This window comes from Camelus dromedarius, chromosome 5, assembly GCF_036321535.1.
Source record: "Camelus dromedarius isolate mCamDro1 chromosome 5, mCamDro1.pat, whole genome shotgun sequence".
In the NCBI taxonomy this organism is placed as follows: domain Eukaryota; kingdom Metazoa; phylum Chordata; class Mammalia; order Artiodactyla; family Camelidae; genus Camelus; species Camelus dromedarius.
Window position 1 is genome coordinate 14103671 of NC_087440.1, and position 26459 is coordinate 14130129.

The 26459-nt window shown below is 43.3% G+C and overlaps 1 protein-coding gene across 4 annotated transcripts in view; it reads right to left on the minus strand.

Moving 5' to 3' along the window:
* LOC105086625 (tropomodulin-2) overlaps positions 1-19600 on the minus strand; it is a 47011-nt gene extending 27411 nt beyond the window's left edge. The window contains exons 1-4 of one of the 4 annotated variants that reach the window (XM_031453055.2): positions 19470-19600; positions 7299-7493; positions 5872-6028; positions 1332-1454 (exon numbers count right to left, since the gene is read on the minus strand). In XM_031453055.2, the coding sequence (XP_031308915.1) occupies positions 1332-1454; positions 5872-6028; positions 7299-7424 (406 nt within the window). In that variant the 5' untranslated portion in view covers positions 7425-7493; positions 19470-19600. Of the gene's footprint in view, positions 1-1331; positions 1455-5871; positions 6029-7298; positions 7497-8299; positions 8321-12214; positions 12236-19469 lie in introns of those variants that run through there. The other 3 variants (XM_031453056.2, XM_064485597.1, XM_010977174.3) reach the window with 3 other exon arrangements.
* Positions 19601-26459: the final 6859 nt, after the last annotated feature.

Here is a 26459-nt window from a genome sequence, read left to right on the forward strand (position 1 = left end):
GAATACAAATGTGAGAATTCTTGCCAAAGCAGTGGACTGTCTTTCAAAGCACCTCTATCCTGAGGGGACCTAATGATCCTAATATTCCAAATTTCCATTCAGTTAGTACACAAACATGCTGGTATATGCGTGAATCTTTTTTGAAGGAAATATAAGTAATGGGAGGGGACTTAAGTAATACGGGTGAGAAAATAACTTTTTTAAAAGCATTTTTTATTGAAGTATAGTTGATTTACAATGTTGTGTTAGTTTCAGGTGTACAGCAAAGTGCTTCAGTTACACATACATACATATATATATATACACTCTTTTTCAGATTTGTTTCCATTATAGGTTATTATAAGATATTGAATATAGTTCCCTGTGCTATACAGTAGGATCTTGCTGTTGACACTTACTTTTCATTACATATTCTTTTGTACTATTTGGGTTTTTTCTATATGTATGTATAAGCAATTCATATAATAATAACAATAATTATTGTATTATTGCTATTGTTAAGAAAACTAGAAAAAATGAGCAGACTGGGCTGAATATAGATCTATGTTACTGGGGAAATGTAACAGTAAATTACTCCTGCTCTACGGTTAGACTAACAGACCTGCCACTGGGAATCAAAATGGAACAGTGACTGGGGAACTGCAAGAAATTTTGTGATGGAAATGGAAATTTTCTGATAATAAAATGTCAAATGTGACAGTTCCTTAGAAAGCACAAGGGCTGTTATTTCACTATTTAACTTTCCAACCCCCCTTTATGTTTATTCTCTTTGATTTCTCATAGTAACCCCTGAATTCTGTAGGATAGGTATTTTGGGGAGTACTTTATAGTTGAAATATCGTTTTACATTTTACAGCTGAGACACAGCAAAATGTTTGCTCAGAGAGGTTAAGTCACCTGTATCCAGTCTTACAGCTCCCTGACAGCTGAAGTCAACCTGGTGTTACGATAACACAAACTGAACTTGGTACTGGGAGCCAAATTATAATCAGAAGCTGCTTAGTGAGTATGGAGCCAGAGCAAGATATGTTTGTTGGATGATCTCTCATCGTCTTCCTAGACAATGCCAGAAACACAATGACAGACTCTTATTTATTTGAAAAGAATTTGTAAAACACTTAGTACAGTGCCTAACACATAGGAAGTCATTTAATCTTTGTAACAGGCAAAGTATAATTATTATCCCAATTTTACAGATGGGGAAACTGAGGCTCAGAGTGTTAATAATAATCGATAGTTACACAGGAGCTTGAGGCTGCTTCCAGGGATGTCAGCACATGTCTAGAGGTCACAGTGCTAGACAGGAAAGTTTCCCAGAGCTGAGGACTAACCTGCAAGATCGTAGAGTTCAGTGTCAGAGGCGCCGGCCAAAGCTTCTTCCAGTTCTGGGTCAAGGGTCACTTTTTCTTCTTTATGAGTTTCTATGGGCTTTTCTTTGGGGATAAAGACTCTCCCTTTAAATCAGAAGAAAAACAAAAACCATTGTGTGCTGCTGCCTTGTTGTAGGGTGAGAGGACTGACCAGAGAATGAGCGGCTCTGGCCATTAAGAGCTGAATCATTAAACCACTGCACGTCTAGCTGGGATTCCTTAATTTCTGGGATGATGCCAATATCAATATTCCACTGGTAGAAGGAAGGAAGGAAGGTCAGAGGAGGAATCCTGGATTCTGCGACACGGAGCCCTGAGAAGGCAGAGAGGGAAACAGTGGCTTCTGCTTCCCTATCATGGGCAGCTCTGCCCTTAGACCTGGGTGAGAGGAGCCCTGTACTTTAAAGAGCTCAACTCCGGTCCCTTCTGGGTGCACCCTCCTCCCCACTGCTTCCACCCACGGAGGGAGGAGTCACGGGGACAAAGGGACATTCCCATCCAGAATACAGGCCACCTGCTGGATATACTCCAAGCACCTGGGCCCCTGAAATTCTCTGCCAAAGAGACTTGAACCTGCTTCCAGGGCCCGTGTGAGTCCCTTCCCCATGTCCATCCTCCTGAAAGCAAGTCACACTGCTGGGGTGTGCACCCCCAGGCCAAGGGGAGGCTGTCCATGGGTGAGTGTGGACGAAGCTTGGATATGTAGGCTGGGGTGTCAATCATGGTGCCTGAGGCCTTGGAAGTGTAGGATGGACCCACATCCCTATGTGGAACTCTTGGAAGTCCAAGAATACTGGCCTAGGTATATTTGTAGGAGGAAAGCACATATTCTAACAGTCTGTTATAGCTTTTAACTATTTATAAAAATGACACATGGACTTCTGTTTGTGTCCCTGCTTTGGACCCTGCATAGGGAGGGCAGATGCATCCAACAGCCCTAGAGAGTTCCTGAGGGACAAGCTGGTGATCCCCCCAGAGATTTCTTGCTATCAATTGAGACTATAGGCAACCAGGATGCTCTACCTAGGTCACTTGATGAGTGTAGTGACCTGGGGACACAGCTACCTCTCCAGAGCACACCAGAGCCAGCCTGACTTAAAAGGAAAAACCAGGGTTGTCATATTTGGAGATGTGGAGGTCTGAGCAGCAAGGCCCTGTGCTCCCCACATATGCATTCTCTGCCACCATCTCCCACATCATTCTGTCAGTCCATTTATTTTGCCCCCGACTCACTTCTGAATATGCCGATGTCTACAGCACCTGCTCCCCTACTCCTGGCCCCAGTCTGAACCTCTGGACTGACCATGACATAAGCTGCCACGTTTCCCAGAAAGAAGGGAAATACCCTGGGAAACAAAACAGGATAGTGGCCAGAGGATAGCAAAGGAAAAAGCATCAATAAATCAATAATATCTCAGACACTGAGGCTCCTCTCAGACTTGATTTTGCATCATGTCTGCAGCCTGAAGCATTTTCTTTCTGGCTCCATGATCTTGGATCCAAAGTCAAAATGGGCTTTCTGAGTACTTAATCCCAGGTACCATTTAGGATTACTCTGAACACCAGGTACGCAGGTGGCCCAGCTATCAGTGTTCGGGATAACTGCTACTGCACATCCATTCCTGGGGTCCAAATGAACAAGTTCTAAATGACTCATGCGGCCCAGGAACCTGAGGGCCTAGGGCACATGCCGTTCAGAACTGAGGCTGGGAGGCCCCTTGCCCGAGGCCCTCCTGACAGCCCCTGGCTGCTTCTGGCTCAGCACTGTTCTTCCAGGGGCCCGGCAGACGCCTCACTCTGATCCTCTGCTCTTTCTGGAAAACTTGCTCTCTGCTCCTTCAGTTCAATTGTGTTGCCTCTCAGCCTTCTCCTAAGCTCCACTGTGTAGCTGTGTTCATCTTCTGTACCCCCATTTATTACTCCAGCTGCTCCTGTATTCCCAACCTCTCATGAACCATCTGCAGACCAACCTGGGTCAGGAGATAATTTACCATAGCTGCTCCTCAGACCTCTGCTCTGAGGACAGAAGACAGCAGCTTTCCTCTTTTTTGGTGGGGAGGGGAGGTAACTAGGTTTCTTTGTTTTTTTCTTTATTTAATGGAGGTGCTGGGGATTGAACCGAGGACCTCGTGCATGCTTAGCACGTGCGCTACCACTGAGCTATCCTCTCCCCGGAGCTTTCCTCTTATTCTGCTTTTGCTACCCAAATACTGGATGTTAATTGGGATTTTTTACTGAAGATCTGACATTGAAATATTTTTTCTTTCACAATTAAATGTCTAACAATAACTGTGCCACCATTGAAACAGCCCCTTATTTCTACTGTAATCCTCAGTAATTTGCCCAGTTTGTCACTGCTCAACTTGACTTAATAAAATGACACTATCCATGGTGCATGATCCATTGGAGGTGCCCAGACAGCAGGGGGCCGCATGAGAGAAGGCAGCTGCGGAGCCGGTGCTCCTGCCCGCTGCGGCCGTGGTACAGAAGCTCAGAGAGGCACTGATTCGAATCCGCACATATTGGGCACCTCCCCTGTGTCAGTTTCTGTGCCAAGATGTGAGAGAGACATGGCCCCATTGCAGATCTCAATCTCATGTGGAAAACACACAAGCCCCAAAGTAAATAAACAAAAGGATGAATGAACACTGTCACAGTGCTGTGAAAGCAATAGATGAGTGTCACGCTAGAAAGAAGGGGTATGTTTTGGACAGGGAAAGCCAGACATTTAAGCTGGGGCTTTTAAAGGGTGAAAAATGGGGATGTGGGTCAGAGGAAAGAGTTCAGGAGAAGAAGACCATGAGACGGGAAAAGAGCTTGGCAGATCTGGGGAACTGAATGAGGACAGTGAGGCCAAGGCTCAGGGAGGGAAGGAGAGTCACAGTCAGAAAGGTGGGCAGGGCGAGCTCTCCCAGGACTCTGAGGACCACGGCAATGGTCTGAGACTTTAATTAGGGAAGTGACGTGATCTGATTTGTGGTTTTAAAAAACCATAGTTGCCATGAGGTTATCAGCCATCACATCAGTATCTTTGGGCCCACGTCACTGTTCGTGGCTGAGGAACCTGATCTGGCGATTGGCACTCACTTTTCCCCCAAAGGGGAGCTCAGGGTCAGGAGCTGGGAGGAGGATTTTCCTTGTCCTAGTTCTGAGATCGATCCCTGTGTGGAGAAATAGCCCCCTGCTCTCAGGCCTTGCCAGGTCTATCATAGTGTTTCTATCGTTAGACCACAGGCTCCTTGAGGGCAGGATGGGGTCTTGTTCCCTGTGGTCCCAGCATGTAGCACACGGCTTCATAACCAGGAGGTGCCTGGGACATGCTGGGTGAATGGATGACTGACTGCACTGGCCTCTGATGGTAGCATCTAAGGGAACAGAGACAACGCCCAGACATGGAGTAGATTTCTGCAGCCGGAAAAGCCCCGGCTGGGAGGAACACGCCAAGGCCCTCTTCCAGGCCCTACACTACAGCACGCTTCCAAAATTGCTTCTTTGGGACTTTTCTTTCTTTTTTTTTTTTTTTACAAAACTGATTTGAGTACCATCACACCAAGTATTCATTTCATTAGCCTACATATTCCCTTTATCCCCCCTTCCTCAAGCAGATTATTTTTAGTAAACTATCGTTCCCCGCATGGGTTTTAGAAGCCAGATCCATAACCTTTCTGATGACAATTTTCTTTCCTTCAGACTGGTAGCTTTTTTTATTGTTGCTCTTCAGATCTTTAATTTCTCTGCACAATATTCTGTGTTGTCTTATTTTATTGAAGTATAATTGATTTGCAATATCATGTTAGTTTCAGTGTACAATATAGTGATCCAATATTTTTATAGATTATATATCATTTAAAGTTATTACAAAATAATGTCAAATTTCCCTGTGCTGTACACTATATCCTTGTAGCTTATTTATTTTATATACATAGTATTTGTACCTCTTGATCTCCTACCCCTATCTTGCCCCTCCTCCCTTCCCTCTCCCCAGTGGTAACCACTAGTTTGTTCTTTATATCTGTAGCCTACATATCCTGCCATGGCCCTTTTTTTAATTAATAAGTTTTTATTTTTTAATTAATAAGTTTTATTTTTAATAAGTTTTAATTATTATATTTTAATTATTTTATTTTATTTTAATTAATAAGTTTCATTTTAGGTTAGCAGAGGAAAGTACAGAGATTTCCCAGGCACCCCCCATCCCTACACTCACAACCTCTCCTCTACCGACAGCCCACCGCACAGTGGGACATTTGCTACGAAGGATGAACCTACGCTGACACCGCTATCACCCAAACCTGTAGTTCACACGAGGGCTCACTCATGGGGGTGTACAGTCTATGCGTCTGGACAAGTGTCTACCAACATGTATCCACTGCCATGATTCTAATACTGAACCCAGTTCGTGGGCTTATTTCCCACCTTCAGGCAAGTTCCCTTGCTTGACCCTCCACGATGACACATTAGGAGAACCCACGTCCCCAGATGCGCTGCCTGGGGTCCTTACCTTTCTTTTCCCCGGTGAAGGGCACAAAGTCCTCCCTGTCTTTCTGTTCCAGAGCCTCCTTCTCCAGGTACATGAGGAGGTGCTCACGGTCAAACGGGCCGGTGGCTGCTTTCTGTGTCTGGTCTCTCTGTCGAAATCCAGCTGGCAGCAGTGCGCTCTGACAAGACAGCGGTGTGAGCAGGAAGGAAGGTGTCTGCCTGCCTGATACTTTGCTACCTCCCCTACCCCTGCTGGGCATGGGGAAGCATGGAGAGGACACCTGTGCAGAGATGTGCGGTGAGCTGAGGGCTGGGTTTTGGCATATCTTTGAGGTCCTACTGGCTCTAACATCCTGTGTTAAGAGGGGGCTCCCAATGAGCTCAGGCAGAACACAGATGGCTGGAGCAGCCTCAGTCTCCTGCACATGCCTTCTAGAATGTGGCAGCATAAGGCCAGCCACCTTGCACAGCCTCTTTCCTCATAGATCCCACTTAGGTTTGACCAAGTCTGCACCCAGCGTGCTCTCAGGCAGGCATGTACACCACATACTTTTATTTCTAACCTCTCTCCTAGGAAACATCCAAGCTGGGAAGTGAATTTTAGGGTAGATGTTGATACCTGCTTGATTAAACTTAGAGGTTCCTTTCTTAAGTTTAAAAAATAAAAACAAGACACTTGCATTTTTTAAAGTAAATACAATATCTAAATTATCTGGCATAATAGAATACCATACAAATATTTTAGTGATATTTTTATTTATAGTAAAATCACCATTTTAGGTAACTCTGATTCTAAGTGTGAGATAATACTAGCAGGGCTGAAGAAAAGTGCTTGCTATACAAACACTTTGACAAGCTATTTACCTTTTCAGGAGCTCAAAAAATATGAGAAGCTCCATTTAAATTTACTTGGTATGACAGTTAGTTATTCTAATCTAGCCACTGTTGTGAGAGCACCAAAGATTTCAAGTCATTTATACACGTTAAAGAAGCAAGCTCTAAAAAAGATCTGCTTTCAGAGTTAAAGACTTGGTTTAAATACTATCTCTGACATTTGCCAGTGTGGGATCTTAACGTAAATTACTGTCCCTGGTCTGTCCCCTCATTTATGAAATGAGGATCATACAATTTATCTCAAGGGCTTTTGGGTCCAGCAGAGTGTATGTCCTTTCCCTCTTTCCTTTCGTATTCCCTAAGTCAGATTAGTCCTTCTTCAGCCAATGGAAAATATTTCCCCCATTTACATTAAACTGGCTTTTAAGAAGTATAATTGCCATGTCATACTATAGATGTGACTGCCGAGGCTCTCCATGGGTTTATAAAAGTAAGTGACCCAGAGCCAATCAGGGAAGAGCACAGAACTTGCATGTGGAGCCGAGGGATCCACACTACTGTTTACGGATGGCGCCACACCGTTTACCCCATCCTACCACTAACTGCGTCACTAACCTCAGGATCTAGGTCGTCAAGGACATTTTCCAACTGTTTTAGTTCTTCTTCTGAGAGTTTGCCAAGAAGCTCATCTTCATCAATGTTCTTGTATTTCTCCAGCTCTTTTTGAAAAGGGAGCGCCATGGTCTCTTACACGCCTTTCTCACGGGCCATGAACATTTAAATGTGCCAGCTTCTGGAGACTTCAGAATACTACTAGGAAGAAAGAAACACTGTTATCTCCCTTCTGTAAACAGAGCCTATTAGTAGGAGACAGGGCTATGCTACCTGCCCATGGAGTCTTTCCTTTAGACAGATAGTCTAACAAAGTAAGTAATATTACCTTCATTTGCAGGGCAGCCTGACCGCTTACAAAGTGTTTCCATATTTATTATTTCACTTATTTTGATCTTTACAATGACCTGGAAAGGAAGCCTGAACAGGTATCAGTATCCCATTTTTACAGATGAAGATTCTGGGGTCAGAGTGGCTGAGAGCCTAGCTCGAGGCCCCAGAGCTGGGATGTGCCAGGCCCTCGGAGTCCCTGTGTAGTGAGTGCCTTTCCACCATACTACTCTGCCTCCCCCTGCTTTCCACAGAAAATAATGAAGAACAATGCACTAATTGTACGGCAGTTGTAAGAAGCATACTTGTGTCTTTTCAGAGGGAGAGTGATGTGAAGAATACAGAATGGGGTTCATTCAGGAAAGAGAGTTTGGAACGTCCATGTGAGAAAGCATTGTCGAGAAACTCCTCTGTGATTAAACTAAGTCAGAGTCTAAAAGCCTGGCTACTGTCTCTACTCTTCTCTTTCTAGCCCCATTTCCTTTCTGTTTCTTTAGCCACCCTCTCTGATTCTTTATACCCTGAGTCCATTCTTTTTTTCAACCTACTCCTTTTACACTACCTTATTTCTAAACGTCCACACTAAATGAAATTTTTACCCAACCCCTTTCTTCTTGTAGAGCATTTTACAGATCGTCCCTAGAAAGATAATACTGCATTCAGGAAATACCAACCTACTTAACCGATTGTGTTTCTCCTCTGGCCATATCAACATCAAGCAGATCTTTCAAAGCAATTAATCCTTGCCATATACCTACTGTTTGCCAGGCATGGTTCTAGAAAACAGGAATATACAGATCAGCAAGATATGGCCCCTCCCCCACGGAGATCACAGCTTAGTGAGACACACAAAAAGGGATACCACCACCTGATGAGTGCTATGGTCTAACACAGGTTTAAAACACATGAGGAAATAATCATTGGATAAGGGGAGTTTGAGGGGCAACTGTGAAAGAGGCTGTGTTTGAACTGTGAAGGAAGAGGTCATAAGGTGGATGTGGGCAGGGGAGGGTCCTTCCAGGAAAAGAGAACAGCATAAACAAAGGCACAAAGATAAAGTATAGGAGGTGATGCTGAATGGCTGGTGTGACTAGAGAGGACAATGTTGGGGTGGGGGGAGGAGCGGGGAGAAAAGAACTAAAGACAGGAAGGGACATCTGGGAAGGCCTTTCCCTATGTGCTTTATTCCGTTGGAGATGGGAGCCACTACAAATTTTTAAAGTGGAGGAATGATCTGAGAAGCCCAGTTTCTAATAAGGCAATTCAAACAGTAAGAATGAAAGGTGGGTTGTCATGGAAAGAGAATAGTTGTAGGCGGGCCACTTAAGAGCTATTAGAAGGTTGTTCCTTTCTCCTTATTTCAACTGCTCACTATGTTCAAGCTTGTGGTTTTCTATTTTTGTGTTTTTTCCTCATACAATGTAACTCTCTTTCCCTCCCATCAGCCCACCTTCTTTTAAGCTCCAATTGCAATATTCCAGTAAAAACAAAAACAAAAACAAAACCAACAAACAAAAAGCCCCATTCCACTAAAGTCAGAGAAACCAACTGGGTCATACACACTTTGTTCTGGTCCCAGCTACCACAGATTTATTGTGTGACTTTGGACAAGGATCTCAATCTGCCAGGCTGTTAGCCATCAAATGACCTGGTTGAACTACCCTGTCCAATGGATCCTAAGATGCACAGTTTCCCACACTTAACGCTCTGAAATTTGAGGTGTGTCCTACAACTGACGGTCTTACAATGATTGTTTACCCAGCAGCAGTCAAGATACACTTGTCATTGCCTACATATGTGTAAATATCAAAATCACCAGCTTCGAAACAAGCGAAATGGGAGTCAGGGATTTGGAAAATATCCCAGGGATTTTTAAAAAAATACTGGAACACTCTTTAAAAAACCAGTGGGGAGGGAGTAGGAGAGGTAGTGATTCAGGTGATGTGTAGCATCCCTCCCAAAGGAAGGTCCAGGTTAGGTCAGGTCCACATAATATACGGAGTGGGTTTAAGAGCCAACATGAAAGGTTTTAGTTCAGATTTTTAAAAATTACCACTCTTGATGGCACAGAAGAGATACTGTGTGGAAAAAAACAAAGCACCGATGAATGTGAGTCAAAAAGAGATTCAAAAAGTTGGAATCCAAACATGAAGAAGCTTTAACAATATTAACCAATTCATTTCACTTCCATTCCCCCTCTTTTTTCAAATGTATGCACAGAGGTAATATATGATTTCAAAAAATCTATGTGTATTCATAGCAGCTTTATTTGTAATAGCCAAAACTGTAAACAACCCAAATGATCCTTAGGGTGTGAGTGGATAAACAAATTGTGATACATCCACATAATGGAATCTAGTCAGAAATAAAAAGGAATGAACTCCTGATACACACAGCAACGTAGATGAACCTCAAAACAATTATACTGAATGAAAGAAGCTACACCAAAAAGAATGTACGTGGCATGATTCCATTTGCCTAAATTCTAGAAAATGTAAATTGGTCTAAATGACAGAAAGCAAATCAGGAGTTGCTTAGGGATGGGAGAGAGGCAGGGAGGGGACGAGCGAGGATTATGTAGGGGCCTGAGGAAACTTTGGGGGGGGGGTTGTGTATGTTCATAACCTTGATTGTGGTGATTGCTTCATAGGCATATGTCAAAACCTATCAAACTATATCACTTTAAATATATGTGACTTATTGTATGTTGATTAAAAGATTTCAAAAATCTATGTAAGTCTAAAACAGCTCTTTAATAAAGTAAAAAATTACATTTTAATTGGCAGCATTTTTTTTTCTCAGCAATATGTAAAATATTGGTATCTGTCACAATCAATGGTATCTTCGAGTTGGTAAGATTCTATCTGTATTTCTATTCCAGGATTCTACAACTGCACCTCAACTCCTTATCTTCCCCTGAAACAGACTTACTCTCTTGGTTTTCTAGATCATACTCTCCTTCTACCAGTCAGTCACTTCCAAAACTCAGACCACCTGAGGTTCTTCCCCTTCTCCCTACGTCTGGTCGGTTAGCACCTCCAGGGGATTCTTACCACACGGCACTTTTCACACCAGCCCTTCCTGTCACTCTTGTTTTAGACCTTTGTTCCTTTGGACATGGAGTACTCTCACTGCATCTTGAAAGGATTCCATTCTTTGCTCTAAGCCACCCAGAGTACCACTATCAGATCATCTTTCTTAACACTGCTAACAAGCCACTTCGCTGGGTAAGGACTTACAATGGCTCCCTCTTGTCTACAGAATGAAATTCAGACAGTCTAGCATCCCAGACTCCCATGATTTGGCTTTGATCTGCACTTTTCTGGCTTCATTACTTTTCTCCAGTCTCGTCAAAAGGGTTCATTGGCTCTCTGTGGTCGGCAGAATAATTGCCCCCTAAAGAGGTCCACATGCGAATTCCCAGAACCTGGGAATATGTTATTTTAAATGGCAAAAGGGACCAGGACTGATTAAAGCAAGGATCTTAAATTAGGGAGACTATCTTGGATTATCTGGGTGGGTCCAATGGAATCACAAGGATTCTTAAAAGATGGAAGAGGAAGGCAGAAGACGGAAGCAGAGGGACAGGGTGATGCAGTTGCTGGCTTTGAAGATGCAGGGAGCGGCCTCTAGGAGCTGGAAAAGGCCTGGAAAGGATCTTTCCTTTAGACCCTCCCAAAAAGAATGCAACCCTACTGACACTATGATTTTAGCCCAGTGGAACCTGCTTTGGACTTCTGATCTCCAAAACTGTACAATAATAAATCTGTGTCATTTTAAGCCCCTGAATCTGTGACAGCAGCAGTAGGAAACTAATGTGCTGTCTTAGTTATAAACTTCTACTTCCCAAGGTAATTGTTCTGGATAGCTCGTTTGCTCCTCCCCTCCCCATTCACTCCCCACCCTGCTCTGTGTCCCAGGAAGATGATGTATTTACACTGCATCCATGGGCTTCCTTGCTCTCTGGCTTGTTTGGCCAACAGGAGGCACTAGCAGGAAACTGGAGGGCAGGGGGAGAGGGAGGCTACATCGCCTGCCAGGAAGCCCTCTCCATCCTCTTGCCTCCGCCTCACTGACTTCAGGCCTGGGGGTAGTGAAGGGTCTCTGTGTGGCTAGTGCCAGATTTCTGCCTAGTTGGATTCCTCAAACCATTTACAACTTTGTAAATAGCCTCTTGATGAAAATTCCCTCAAATTATTCAGTTTGAGTGTGTCCTCTGTTTCTTGTTGGGACCTTGGCTGATACAGTAAGACTACTTGGAATGCCCTTCTGTGTTCTTGTGGCCTATCCATGAGCTCTGCTTCTGAGGCCTGGCTCAGATCCCAGCTCTGCAGGACCACAGAAGGTCAGGGCTGAGTGAGGCCTTAAAGATCATCCAGTCCAGCAGCATAGATGGTTTTTCTCCCACTTCTCTGATCACCCCTTTTTGGTCTCTTTTGGCAATTCTTCTTTCTCTACCTTAAATACTGGTGTGTTACAAGATCCTGTCTTAGCATTTCTTTTCTTACACTACGCATCCTCCCTGGGGAAACGCGTCTCCTCCAAAGTTTTAATTATAATCCATATCCCGAAGAACCCCAAATCCCTACCTTTGTTCCAGACTTTGTTCCTTGGGGGCTAGATCCACATATTTCCACTGCCAAATCAACATCTCTGCTTCGCTGAATCAGGAACCTCAAATGTCAGAAGAACTCACACATCATCTTTCCTTCCAAATAGCTTCTCCTCCTCTGGAATTCCCAATTTCAGGAATTTGGCCAAGAAACCAGGGAGCCATCCTTGACACCTTCTCTTTCTTGTCTGCTCTCCACCCATCAATCACGAAATCCAGGCTTTACCTAAACATGTTGAGAATCTACCTTCTTCACTCATTGTTGCACCACCACATCCAGCCTTAGTCCACTCAGATCTATTCTCTATACAAATGGCCGAAGTGATCTTTTTAAAGAACTCTGCTCTAGTTACTTAAAATCCTCCAGGGGCTTCCCTTTGCCTTGAGGATAAGGTTCAAGTTCACAGTCTGGTCTCTGTCATTCTCATCAGCCTCATCCTGCACTGCACTCTCCCCATCTCCTCCTGGCTCCAGCCTCCTGGACCACTTCCAATTCCTGGATCATGCCTTATGTCATCTCCTCTGCTCAGAGCACTCTTATTCTCTCTTCCTCTGCCTTACTGCTAGCCTACTCATCTTCCAGGCTCAACGGAAGCTTCAATTCCTCAGAGAGGCCTTGTTCAGACCCCTAGACAGGTCTGTACCCCGTGGCACACCCCTTGATCAGAGCGCTCCCTGATTTTATTACAATTGCCTGTTTTATTTCTGCCTTCCTTGCTAGTTTCTGTGAGGGTGGGGACTGTATCAGTTTTAGCCAGTGTTATAATCCTGGCTCCCGGCACAGGTCTTGATCCAGAGTAGGCATCCAACAAATACTGTGCAACAAACGTCAAAGGAAGGAAATGAGCTCAGAGAGGTGAAGGGACCCACAGCGCTCATTCCACATAGCCACAGCCTCCACTCTTTGTCTTGGAACTTTGTAAGGCCACCGAAGCCAACAGAAGTTGCTCTGCTTCCTAAATTCACGTTGCCTATGTCACCATTCAGGTGTCCATCCCTCTCTCTCATTATTTTTCATGTATGCTCCATAAATGGTTCTCTCTCCAGCTACACAGCAGATGCCCAGGGACAGGGATGATGGTGTCATTCATGTTCCTGGGCTTCTCAAGCTCAGGTTTGTATATTCATTTAACAAGCATCTATTGAAAGCCCGCCTGTTCCAGACACTGCTGGGACAAGAGCAGTGAACAAAACAGATGACAGCTTGTGCCCTAACCGAGCTTACAGTTTAGCAGTGAGAGAGACATTCAGAAGTTACAATAATACTACACAACAGTGCCTGTTAAAACAAACTGCGAATGTTGTGTCAATACCTCAGGGGGTCTCAAAGCCAGAGGAGGAAACAAAAATAGTGCATCCCCCTGGAGCACAACTTTAACCTGAAGGTCTGGGGGAAAGCTGGTTTTATTTTTTAATAACAAATACAGACATATGTGAATATACGATTCATATAGCTTTTAAAGTGAAATCACAGGTTTCTGGCTCATGGCTGGCCTGCTTTAGCCCCCACCCAGGCCCTCAAGGGTTCATATTTGCCCTCTCCTCCTGTTAGTGATGCCGCAGTGGAAAGTTTGCAAAGCACTTCTGCAGCCTCACCTCCGACACAGCGTCTGTCTGGTGGCAAGCTCTCTCAACACGCAACAAGAAATTAATGTATGCACTGGAATAAAGCAACTGCCAAACAGGGCTTCCAGGAGTCCAGGTGGGCATGTACACCAGCCGGTTAGGGAAACGGAAAACAGGAGCAAGGACTTGAGCTGAAGGAAGGATGACCTGGGCCCTCTAATAACTCTTCCTGTCACCCAAAGATATGAGCCCTGAGGGAAACAAGGCGTGCGGCTGTCTTTGCTTCCCTCTCCACCACCTTATTTGTACAACTGTGGCATGAAGGAGGACACTCAGACACAACACGAAGTGCCCAGCCTTTGGCCCTGCCTAAGCACAGACTTAGAACCAAAGCTAAAACGGGCAGCCCTATTTATTGCACCCGCTACAAACCAAAGACCAATTTTTACATAAGAGTGAACAAAAAACACTCATAAAACCCAGTGAAAAGGTTTTTCAATGGGCAAAACAACGCCATAAATTGCTTTGGAGTGCATACATATCTGGGAAAGCTTCCGAGGGCTGCACATGAAAAGGACAGATACCACTGTGGGAGCGGAGGGGGATTCAGTTGGAGAAGGCGGCCTTGGGCTTCCACGACACTGGTGATGATTTAATCCCAAGTAGGGTAGTCAGTCATTGGGAAGTTATTATTCTTTATTACATCTTGTCAATATTTTATAATAATTTGTAAACAATCAGTGAACCAGTTTGCACAAGAGCCAAATCTACATTTTCTACAACTAGTAAATTAGAACAAAATAAGCTTATAAATACATCCTCCAACAAAACATGAATCGATCCTACATATTTAATTCCTTTCTAGCTGCAGACACATACAAAGATGTGTACAAAACACACAGCCTGTGTTTTGGGATCTAGCTATTTGAAGATGGCCCATTCCGGTCTGTTTCTTTTTTAAAATGACCAAATGGCTCCTGCCATATTCTGGGAAATACATGCAGGAGATGAAGGACAGAGAATGGGGTGTGATAAGGAGGAATTTCAGGCAAAAAATATGAGAAGGCAATTGGAAGGGGCAAAGTGAACGAGGAATGAGGAACGGATCTTACCAGAATGAAGAGTTTGTATCTGAGACTCTTTATTCTTGACTTCCCGATCTAATAACGTACAAACTGCCAGAACTCCAACTGTGCTTAAAAACAGTCTCCTTTTAAAACAATGTGCTCACAGTAACCTCCCATTCCAGGTTCAGAAGAGCACAGAAGACTAGAAGCATGGGCCTTGGAGTCAACCAGCCCTGACCTGACGCTTACAGATCCATGTGCGAGTGACAGCCTATCCAAGCCTCTGTCCCTTCCTCTGTACAACAGGCAAAGAAGAGTACTTAACTCAGAAGGTGGAGGTGATGCCTAACGTGATGACGTGTATACCAGGCACAGTAGCTGACACGTGCAAGCCCTCAGTCAAAGCCATTTCTCTTTTGTCCTTGGTCTGGGCATACTCTTCTGTCTGGGCTGTTTGCACCCTCTGTTATCCTTGTCAGGACCTGCTGAACGTGGAGAGGTGCACCCCATTGGAGCCCTGGGTCAGCAGTGCTGGTGTAGCATGCCTCCATGTGTAGGCGGGCCAAAGTAGGAGATAGGTTTCCACCAGGGCAGCAGCTGCCAAGAAGCTTCCTTGCTGGGGCCAAAGTGCTGTACCATGGAAGTCTCACTGCCTGCCTAGATAGCCACCTGGTTTCTAATTCTCCTGGCAGATCCTACCTCTTGTTGCTGCCCTACCCCTTTGTCTGGCCCTATTCTGTTTTCTGAAGACTTCCTGTCTCTTGACTTCTATCTACCTCCTTGCCTTCCACTTGGGTGTCTGGGTCTTTCTGGCTTTCAACAGCCTATTTGCACTCGCCATGTCCCATCATCTTGCCTTCGAGAAGCTGTGGGCTTCTCACTTCCCCACTGCACTACGGGGTCTCCTCTTTTGGTCTTGTGACGCACCTGCCCTCCAGGCTTCTGCCTGCTTATGAATCTTTGCCTACCTATCTTCTCTCCTTCTCTGGCATCTGTATCCCACTTAGGTTTTTTTTTTTCCCATGACTAAGTCTTTTTACACTTTCTGACTTTTTCATATTCTAGAATTTTCCTACAGTGTACGTAAAATATTGGAATGTATTAGATTTCCAAATTAAAAAGAAAAAAAGAAAACTAAAGAACTTTCCACTTAGGTTTTGATTAAAGCTTTGTTATGGCTTATAGGTGCTATGTGCACCTTGACTCATGACTGCTTATCAAGATACGTAAAATGTTTAACTGGTGTGAAATGGGCACTGCCCTATCAGAATGGGTGTCAGCTATAAACAACAGGGGTGGCTGACCCGGCACATACAGGCTGAACAGCAGCCCAGCTCCCTGGACTCTAGACCCCGCCCACTGCTCTGACAAGAGGCCTCCTGGACCTTTCACAGGGCTGGTGCCCCAGATTTGCTCCTTACTTCTCCTGCCCAGGCGTGGCACGGCTGTTTCATGAGCTCCTTTTACCCACAGTCCTAGAGCTGACCTTCTCATTCCCACTTTACTCAGCTGTCACAAGGGAAACCCAGAAATACTGGCGACACACATGAAAGAGATGGGGAAGCCTTGATGCCAAAACAGGGGGGCAAAACATGAAAGCAGATACATAAATACACATATTTATATATGTATATATATTTCAGGTATAGGAAGACCATCATAGCAGTAAAAAGTTCTGTATAAAATTGTGTTATATCTTAAGAATTGGTTTTCTTGGTCTGGCAACAAGAAGTCTCTTCTGCACATGCCTTCTATGAGCTTCTTTGAGTCCCTTCATGTCTTATTAGGAAAACACCTGGTTGTATGTGATTAACAAATAAATGAGAGGAAATCCTACAACTTCTGTCAAAAAGATGGATCTGTTCTCTCCCCCAACACTCTCCTAACTCAAAATAAAAAGAACCCCCATTTGGAATTTCCTTCTGCACTGGTGCAGAGCTTGAACTCAGAGAGGAAAGGGACAACCCTTTCAGGATAGTTGTAGAGTTAGCATTTCTAAGGTTTGGGGATTATTAATGCTTTGAGGTTGGAGTTAGGGGATGAGGCGTTTTAAGAATAAATGATTGACAGTAGCCAAGACAAACCAAAAAAGGGAACTCCCCTTGACCCCACTCACACCTCCAACAGGATTTAAATCTTGGGACTTGAAGCCACAGGTTCACTGCGAGTTCTTCACAGATTCATTGCAGCTGCCTGTCACTAACCACACAGTCCTTTCCAATCCTTTCTCTGATTACCTATCTATTTTATTAATCACCTCAATTTTTAATTCAAAAAGTTCAAATATATAGAAAAGGTAAAAGAATAGTACAAGAAACATCCGTATTCCATTCTCTTTGATTCACCAACTGTCATCATTTTGCTACATTTCTGAGCTTGCTCCCCCACCCTTGTACGTTTTTTCCCCCAAATCAGCTGGAAGTTGCAGACGTCATGATGCTTTGTCTCTAATACTCACATCGCAAAAGAAAAGCGTCCTACACGACCACACTACCAACACTGCACCTGAGAAAATTAAAGTAATTCCATAACATTAACTAGCATGCAGCCCATATTCAAATTTCCCCAGTTGTCTCCAACTCATCTTTTATAGCTATTTTTTTTTTCCTGATCTAGGATCCAAAGTTCTCATACTCCAACTGGTTGTTATATCAGTTAAATATTTTAATCTACAATATCCCAGCCCCATTGTCTTTCTGACAGGAACACCACACCAGGGGGGAAGTTATGACCTTCTTATTGCATCCCAACAGAAGACTCAGGATAGGCGCTGGTAAGCTTGATTATTAGGCTAAGAGTGATGACTTCCTCATCTCCCCACTGTAAGGACACATTTCCCCTAGGTAATCTGTGGTGAGATACTTTGAAATAGCATGAAAATCCTGTTCCCCAACAACCTTTTGCTCAAAGGTTTGTGCCCATGGATGAATCCTTGCCCTGTTATTATTATTGCTATTATTATTATTGCTATTATTGCTATGATGATGATGATGATGATGATGATGATGATGATGATGATGATGATGAAGAAGAAGAAGAAGAAGAAGAAGAAGAAGAAGAAGAAGAACCCTGTGTTCGGGTTACACAGCACTGGTTTTCTGGTTCTCTTGTGCCTTCTATTGTGTATTTGCAATTCAAACAATGACCCATCAGTACCCATCCTCTCTCTCCTCAGTGGGTGTACTCTCTGGTTACTTCTTGCTGCAGTTTCCTCACTACCTCCTTGCTGACCATATCTGACAGCTCTTGCCCAGCCCTAGGGAGCCATCTGCTTCTCCATTTACCTGCTAATCCCATCATTTCACCTTCTGCAAATTAAAAACAAACAAAAAACCCACAGAATGTTGCGTACCAATTTAGAGTAATTTACAAAAATTAAAAAAGTTGTAATGATATTTACTGGGTTAGACTGCAGAGCGTAGATAGAGGAAATCTGTTTGTTTGTTTGTTTTTTTAAATCAGATAGTCTAAGCCCTGACAAATCTTTCCTCCTCACTAGGGTAAAGCCACTTGTTCTGTCACAAGCAGGCTTTTTCCAATGCTGTTGAACAGAAGCACCCTCGTCGTTTCAGCTCCATGATATGAGAATCTTGGAAGAACAGAGGTTTAGAAATCATTTAGCCAGAATGTCCCCATTTTACATGGAGAAAGAGGCCAAGAGACGCGAAGGGACTTGTCCCTTGGGATCCCTCAGCTCCTTAAGGGAAGAGCTCGGACTGGAAAGGGGTTTTATAAATACCTGCTCCGATGTTCTTTTCATTCCCTTCCCAATCAAGGACCTGGTGATTCAGATGTTTAGTAGGCAAAAGGAAGCCTGTAGCATTCACGGCCTCCTTCACTGCTAATTTGCATTTTGCCTGCATCACCTTCCCATCTCTGAACACCTTAAGTCAAAATTCCCATTAGAAGCCCTTATCATTATTATTATTATTGTTATTATTGTTGTTATTATTATTTAAAAAATCAATCTTCATTTCTGTAAGTCAACAGAAAAAATTTAGGAGGGCTCAAGGGAGCAAATGCTATCATTATTTTAACCAGGAAAAAAAAAAAGAAAAGTCTCAGGACCTGCTTCAGGCCGCTCTTGGAACGCTGCCTTCTCGGAGGCTGAAACGCCCCGCGGGTGACAGCTCCAGCGGGAGTCCACCCTTCCCTGTCGCCTGCTCTAAGGCTGCAATGATAGGCATTAGGCTCCAGGAGCTTGTCAAATGTTCACAGGAGAGGAGAAAGTGGGGAACAAAGCCCAGCGTGGAAAAACCCAGCCCCGCAGCTCGGGGAGGACAGGAGACCGCGCCCTCACTGCGGCGGCTCGGGGGCTGCAGAGGCGGAGGAGCCGCAGTGCAGGGCGTGGGACCCGCTCCCGGCGGGCGCCTCCCGCCCGCGCCGCCCTGCCCCGCGCTCTCCTCCCCGCCGCCCGCCAGGCGGGAGAGGCCAGAGACGGCCCCGGTCCCGCGCGCCCGCCCGGCCGAACGCCGACGCCGCCGAGCATCCTCCGGCGGGCAGGGAGGGCGCGGCCGCCCCGCGCTGCGGGCCGGGGACTGCGGACCTTATCTCGCCCGGGGCGGGGGGGGGGCCCACACCCACCCCAGGCGCGCTCACCCGTCTGTGCGCCCATCCCGGAGCCGGCGGTGCGGGCCGTCAGTCCGTCTGCCCCCAGGTAGCGGGGCCGGCGAGCAGGGCGGCGCCGTGGCCGGGGCGAGCGCGGCGATCAACAGGCGGCTCCCGGCCGGGCACGGCGCTGGGGCGCGCGGCCGCAGCAGAGCAGGCTGGGAAGCGTAGTTCCGGGCGGCGCGCGGCGGCCGCGCGGAGGTGGGACCCCTGCCCGCTTGGCTGCAGCCCGCGGCTTCCCCACAGCCCCTTCCCCTTCAGGCGTCCTCGCCCAGAGCCTGCGTTCCGACCCCGTAACCGCTCTGCTGGCGAGGAGGACCTCAGCCTTGGTACCAGGCTGTGCGGACTCTTGAGAAGCTCGGAGCTCCAGACAGGGTGGGTGGCTAAGGCTTTCTGAGCTTGTGAGGAGCAGTTGGGTGAGTGAGCATCTTTACGTGGAAGCCTTGTTCGCACGGGCTCAGTTCCAGACCAGGCCGGCCCTAGGTTTACTGGCTTTACGCGGGCCTGGGGCGGGGCATGCGAAGGAGGAGTAGCTGGGGTACGTGCCTGGGGGTAGGGAGGTGGGGGATAGCGAGGCTGACCTAAAGTTTGTCGGCGAGGACGTTTGAGAGCCCACGCACACGCAGTGGCTTCACTTGAGGAGAGGCTGGGTAACAGCCTCTCTGAGCCTTAGCATCCTCATCTGTAAAGTAGGCGTAAAGCTTGAGACACGTGAGGACTAAATGCATATTAGGTGCATATGTGAAAGCACCTGCGTCTGGCACTTCGCACATACTCAATAGAGGTTTTCTCCTCAGGAGTTACAAGGGAGCTCTTGGGCACACTTCCTGCCCAGAAAGCCCTACGTATGTATAATGCTAAACCGATGATAGCCAGCCTCTTTGGTCTGGGTAATAAATGTTAAAACCCACCGGGTTTGTTATTGTCAGCCATTTAACCGGCTCGCTTCATCCTGAATAGGTACTGTGATGTGTCCTCTCTGCCACTTTCTTGGGAGTTTATAAAGACAGAGGAAATATTGTCTTGTCTCTGAAGCGTGGAAGTGGGATGGGGTGACATAGAACAGACTGAAGTTCTGAAAATATATGGCATGATAGGATTACCTTCTAGAAGATTTTTCTAATTAGATGTGATATCACTCATTTTTTGAACCCTTGCTGTATACTTCCAGTGCAATATTTCACATTATGGTGGAATTTGCATCTTCCAGATGTGGTGGAAGGAAAATGAACTAAAGGGGTGGATGCTGCATTGCTGGCATAATCTCTGAATTAGGCAAAGGGTGAATGGAGGTGAAAAGCGTCATAATCTGGCATGACCTGTGCCGTAATCATGGGATTAAAAAAAAAAAGTACTGCAGAGAAAATTCCATTTTGGAATTTTGCATTTGTGAAAGTACTTTCGTATCCATGTTTTTGTTTGATTTTTGCAACAACCCTATGAGATGCAGAGTGGGGATTTTCTTCGGAGTTTTAAGAGGCACAGAGAAGTGATGAGTTATTCAAGGTCATGAAGCCGGTCATTAAACCTATCTTCTCTCCTTCCACCTAGCCTTCCCCAAGGAGGCACTCTCAGCCTCCTTGACATTTCAAAACAGGGCCATACCTTCCCTGGCAGGAGAGCCAATTGGGAAAATAAAGTTACTTCCCCAAGGCTCTTTGAAACTATCATGGTGAATAATGGCACACGGTAGTTGCTGGCTGAGAGACAGATGTTGTTTCCACTATCAACTGTGATATACTACACCCTGGGCCTCCTCACCAGAACAACAAATCTGAGGTGGAAAGAGTTAAATGAAATGGAGGTATGACCAAACCAGTTTCAATCTCATTCCTAAAATTTCCTGTGCATTTTGTTATTCCAAATGTCTTGTGTAACAAACCGGATGTCTTTGACATTTTTATGTTGTGCATTTGTCCCAAGTCGTAGTTTTCTGTTAAATAAGAATAGGATGGCTTAGAGATCAAGCTTGTAGCTTCCCTGGAGAAAGCTGATGGTAAGCATAAGCTGAAAATAATAAAGCAATTTTGTTCAGATTAGAAGAAAAGGTAGCAAAGGTTTGATATAGCAAAGATACGTGGTGGGGTACTATCTTTCTCTTTGGCTTTCCTGTGGTTCCTCACAAGGAAGATGCCTGCATGTGATGAAATGAATGGAGCATTGCTTCAGATACAGACTGTGAAAGGAAACAGGCATCGGTATGATTTCTTAGGTGGAAGTCATAATTGGCAGCCAAAGCAGAGGTACAAGAGCTATCCAACAGTCCCAGTCCTACTTACATGAAAATGTAAAACTGGAACACAACTCCTAGAGCTGAAAGGGATCTTGCAGATCATCTTGTCTGGCCTTTTCTTCATGCAGATGAGGAGGCTGATATATCAACAGTAAATTCAGAGGGGAGGGTATAGCTCAGTGGTAGAGCACATGGTTAGCATGCACCAGGTCATGGGTTCAATCCCCAGTGCTTCCATTAAAAAAAAGAAATCGTGAGAAAAACCCAGTAAATTCACAATGGAATATGTAGCATGCCTCATTAGGAACATGTAGTAGATACTGTTGTTTGCCTGCTCAGCATCCATTCCCCCCTTCCTTCTATACAGAAGCCTGTTCAGATGTTCACTCATTAGGGAACATGACCCGTTACCATCTCAGAGGCACACTGCTAAACCTATCATGGGCAAAGGAAATACAATCCTGTTGAGTGGCCACTGAGAGATTAGTGGTAGGCACGTGACCCAGTTCTGGCCGATGAGACCCGAGGAAGGGGGGTCTGCTGAAGGCCTTCTGGGAAAGGTTTTCTTGCTCTTAAATAGAGCCATACAGGGACACATGCCACCATCTCCACGGGATGTTGTTGCATCTGGCTTTGTTACCTGAATCTAGAATAGCCATCTTAGAACCATCAAGGGATCCAGTCTTAGGACAAAGCCAACACACTGATGATGGCAGAGTAAAGAGAATGAACTTGGGTCTGTGATGTTGTTGTTGAGTCAGTAAATCAATCAGCCCTGGTGCTGCCCTACTTCTGGATTTCTTGTTATATAAGACAATAAATATCCTTATTGTTGAGTCAATTTGAGATACAGTTTTCTGTTACTTGAAGCTGAAAGAATGCTAGGTGTTACAGATGAAATGTGATAGTAAATACTTTGGATGGACTGAAGGACTACTTCCCAGAGTTGATACAAACAAAATGCACAGCCCAAGGCAAAGGCTGGGATATTAGCACATAATGGATAGAAATATGCATTTTAATTGTGGCTCAACTAGGTTTTCAAATCCAAACAGACCTGATTTAAACCTATGTATTTATTGCCTGCTTGACTGTGGTCAAATTTCTTTCCCAGCCTCATTTTCTTCATCTCTAGACTAGGGGTAATAGTACCACATGGGTTTGTTATGAAGATGAAATGAGATCATTTGTGTCAAGTATGCTACAAAGGATAAGCACTAAAGGAGTGGTGACTATGTTGATGAACCACGAATTAAGTCATATTTATAGTGTAACTGGCAACGAGGATTTAAAAGGGAATCAGTATATAATAGTGATCATGTTAAATGGCACCACAGTGATGCAATCAGCAAAATCCAGAATGTGGGAAACTCTCCATGACAACCCATATCCTCAGTAAATAAATTGCAAGACAAAGAAAGAAAGAAAGAAAGAAAGAAGAGCCTATAGATACATAGAAACATAAGAGACAAATGACCAAATGCAGTGTGTCAAGCTTGATCTGAACAAAGCAGATGTTAAAAAATCACATTTATGAGACAATTGGGGGAAATGTGAACATAGGATATCTGATTATATGAAAGTATTATTTTAAAGTTGTTTGGATGTGCTAATGGTATCATATTGTTTGTCTTTAAAGAGTTCTTATCTTTTGGAAAGATACTACTGAATATTACTGAAAAAAAATACTGAATATTTACAGAAGAAGTAACAGCTGAGATTTGCTTTTAAAATAATCCAATGTGAGCATAGTGGTAGAGGGGCAGGGTGGGAGTGTAGATGAAACAAGATAGACCATGAGTTGATAATGGTTGAAGCTGAGTGATGGAGCTTTATTAAACCATTCTTTCTGCGTTTTTTGGGTACCTTTTGACCCCTTTCCTTGTGATAAGAACTTTTTAAGATCTACTCTCTTAGCAACTTTCAAATATGAAATATAGTATCTTATCTACAGTCACCATGCTGTACGTTACATCCCCATGACTTACTTATTTTATAATTGGAAATTTGTACCTTTTGACCCCCTGCACCCATTTCACACACTCCCCACTCCTTGCCTCTGGCAACTACCAATATGTTTTCTGTGTCTACGAGCTTGGTTTTTTGTTTTGTTTTTTAGATTCCACATGTAAATGAGATTATACAGTAATTATCTTTTTCTGTCTGACTTATTTCACCTAGCATAATACTCCATCCGTGTTGTCACAGATGGCAAGATTTCATTCTTTTTATGGCTGGCTAATCTTTGTTTTTTTAAAATACAGCTTTATTGAGATGTATTTCCATACCATAAATTTACCCTTTTAAAGTGTACAATTCAATGGTTTTTAGTATAGTCAGAGTTATGTAACTGTTATGTAACCCAGTCTAACTGCAGAACATTTTTAAAACCCCAAAAAGAAACCCCACGTTACATATTAGCAGTCACTCTGTCTTCTCCCTACACTCCCAGACCCTGACAAACACTAATCTATTTTCTGTATTCTCTGGATTTGCTTATTCTAGGTACTTCACATAAATGGAATCATATAACATGGGGTCTTTTGTGACTGCCTTCTTTCACTTAGCATGTTTTCAGGGTTCGTGTTGCAGTATGTTTCAGCACTTTATTCTTTTTTATGGCCAATAACATTTCACTGTTTGGATATACCACATTTTCTTTATTTTTCAGCTGATGGACATTTAGGTTGTTTCCACTTTTTGGCTGTTATGAATAATGCTGCTATGCACATTTGTGCATAATTTTTTGTAGAGACATATGTTTTCATTTCTCTTGGGTATATGCCTAGGAGTAGAATTCCTAGGTCATATGGTAACCTTATGTTTAGCATTTTGAGGAACTGCCAAACTGTTTTTCAAAGTAGCTGCATTATTTTATATTCTTACCAGTAACGTGTAAGGGTTCCAGTTTTTCTATATCTTTGCCAACACTTGTTAATGTGTCTTTTAAAAAAGTATTGTTTTAGCCATCTTACTTGGTATGAAGCGGCAAACCATTGTTGATTTTGATATACGTTTCTTCAATGACTAACGATGTCGAACATTTTTTCTGTGTACTTATTGGCCATTTTTATATTTTCTTTGGAGAAATGTCTATTCAAATCTTTTGCCTGCTTTTTAATTGCATTATTTTACTTTTTATTATTGATCTATAAACATTTTTTGTTATGTTCTGATTATAAGTTCCTTATCAGATGTGATTTGCATATATTTTCTCCTATTTCGTGGGTTGTCCTTTTTTCTGCTCTCTTGATAGTATCCTTTCATAAACACACTTTATCAGTTTGAGGAAGTTCCTTTCTATTCCTACTTTGTTCAATGCTTTAATCATGAAAGGGTGTTGAATTTTATCAAAGACTTTTTCTGTGTCTGTTAAGATAATCATGTGTTTTTTTCCATTTATTCTACTAATATGGTACATTATATTGATTTTCAGATGTTAAATTAATTATTTATTCCTGAGATTTATCCTACTTGGTCATGGTATATAATCCTTTTTATATATTGTTGAATTTGATTTGCTAGTATTTTGTTGAAACTTTTTGTGTTCATATTCATAAGAAGTATTGGTCTGTAGTTTTCTTTTCTTTTAATGCTTTGACTAGTTTTGGTATCAGTGTAATACTAGGCTTACAGAATGAGTTAAGAAGTGTTCCTTCCTCTCCTATTTTTTGGGAGTATTTGTGAAAGATTGTTACTAACTCTTTAAATGTTTGGTAGAATTTACCAATGAGACCATCTGGACCTTGGCTTTTCTTTGTTGGAAAAAATTTTTTTGAATTGAAGTACAGTTACAGTGTGTTAATTTCTGATGTACAGCTCAATATCCCAGTCATGTAATACATATATATATTCATTTTCTTATTCTTTTCCATTAAAGGTTATTCCAAGATATTGAACATAGTTCCCTGTGCTATACAGAAGAAAAAATTTTTAAGATCTATTTTCATATATAGTGGCTAACATTTGTAAATCTCAAACTCCCAAATTTATCCCTTCCCACCTCCTTTCCCTGGTAACCATAAGATTGTTTACTATGTCTGTGAGTCTGTTTCTGTTTTGTAGATGAGTTCATAATGTTCTTTTTTTTTCTTTTTTCTTTTAGATTCCATATATAAATGATATCATATGGTATTTTTCTTTCTCTTTCTGGCTTCCTTCACTTAGAATGATGATCTCTAGGTCCATCCATGTTGCTGCAAATGGCATGCTTTTATTCTTTTTTATGGCTGAGTAGTATTCCATTGTAGAAATATACCACAACTTCTTTAGGAAATCTTAAAATTACTAATTCAATCTCTTTAGTTATTATACATCTATTCAGAATATGTATTTCTTCTTGAGTTATTTTTTTGTTAGTTTCTGTCTTTCTAGGAATGTATCCATTTCATCTAAGTTATCTAGTTTGTTGGCAAACAGTTGTTCATAACATTTCTTTATTATCCTTTTTATTTCTGTAAGATCAGTAGGATGTCCCCTCCATTACTAGTTTTAGTATATGTATCTCTCTTTTTTTCTTGGTCAGTCTAGCTAAAGATTTGTCAATTTTGTTGATCTTTTCAAAGAACCAACATTTGTTTTTGTCAATTTTCTCTATTGCTTTTCTAGTCACCATTTCACTTATTATTCCTCCAATCCTTTTTAGCTTTATTATGGCCCAGATGGTTTCACTGGTGAATTCTACCAAGAATTTAAGAAAGAAATGATACCAATTCTCTACAGTCTCTTCCAGAAAATAGAAGCAGAAG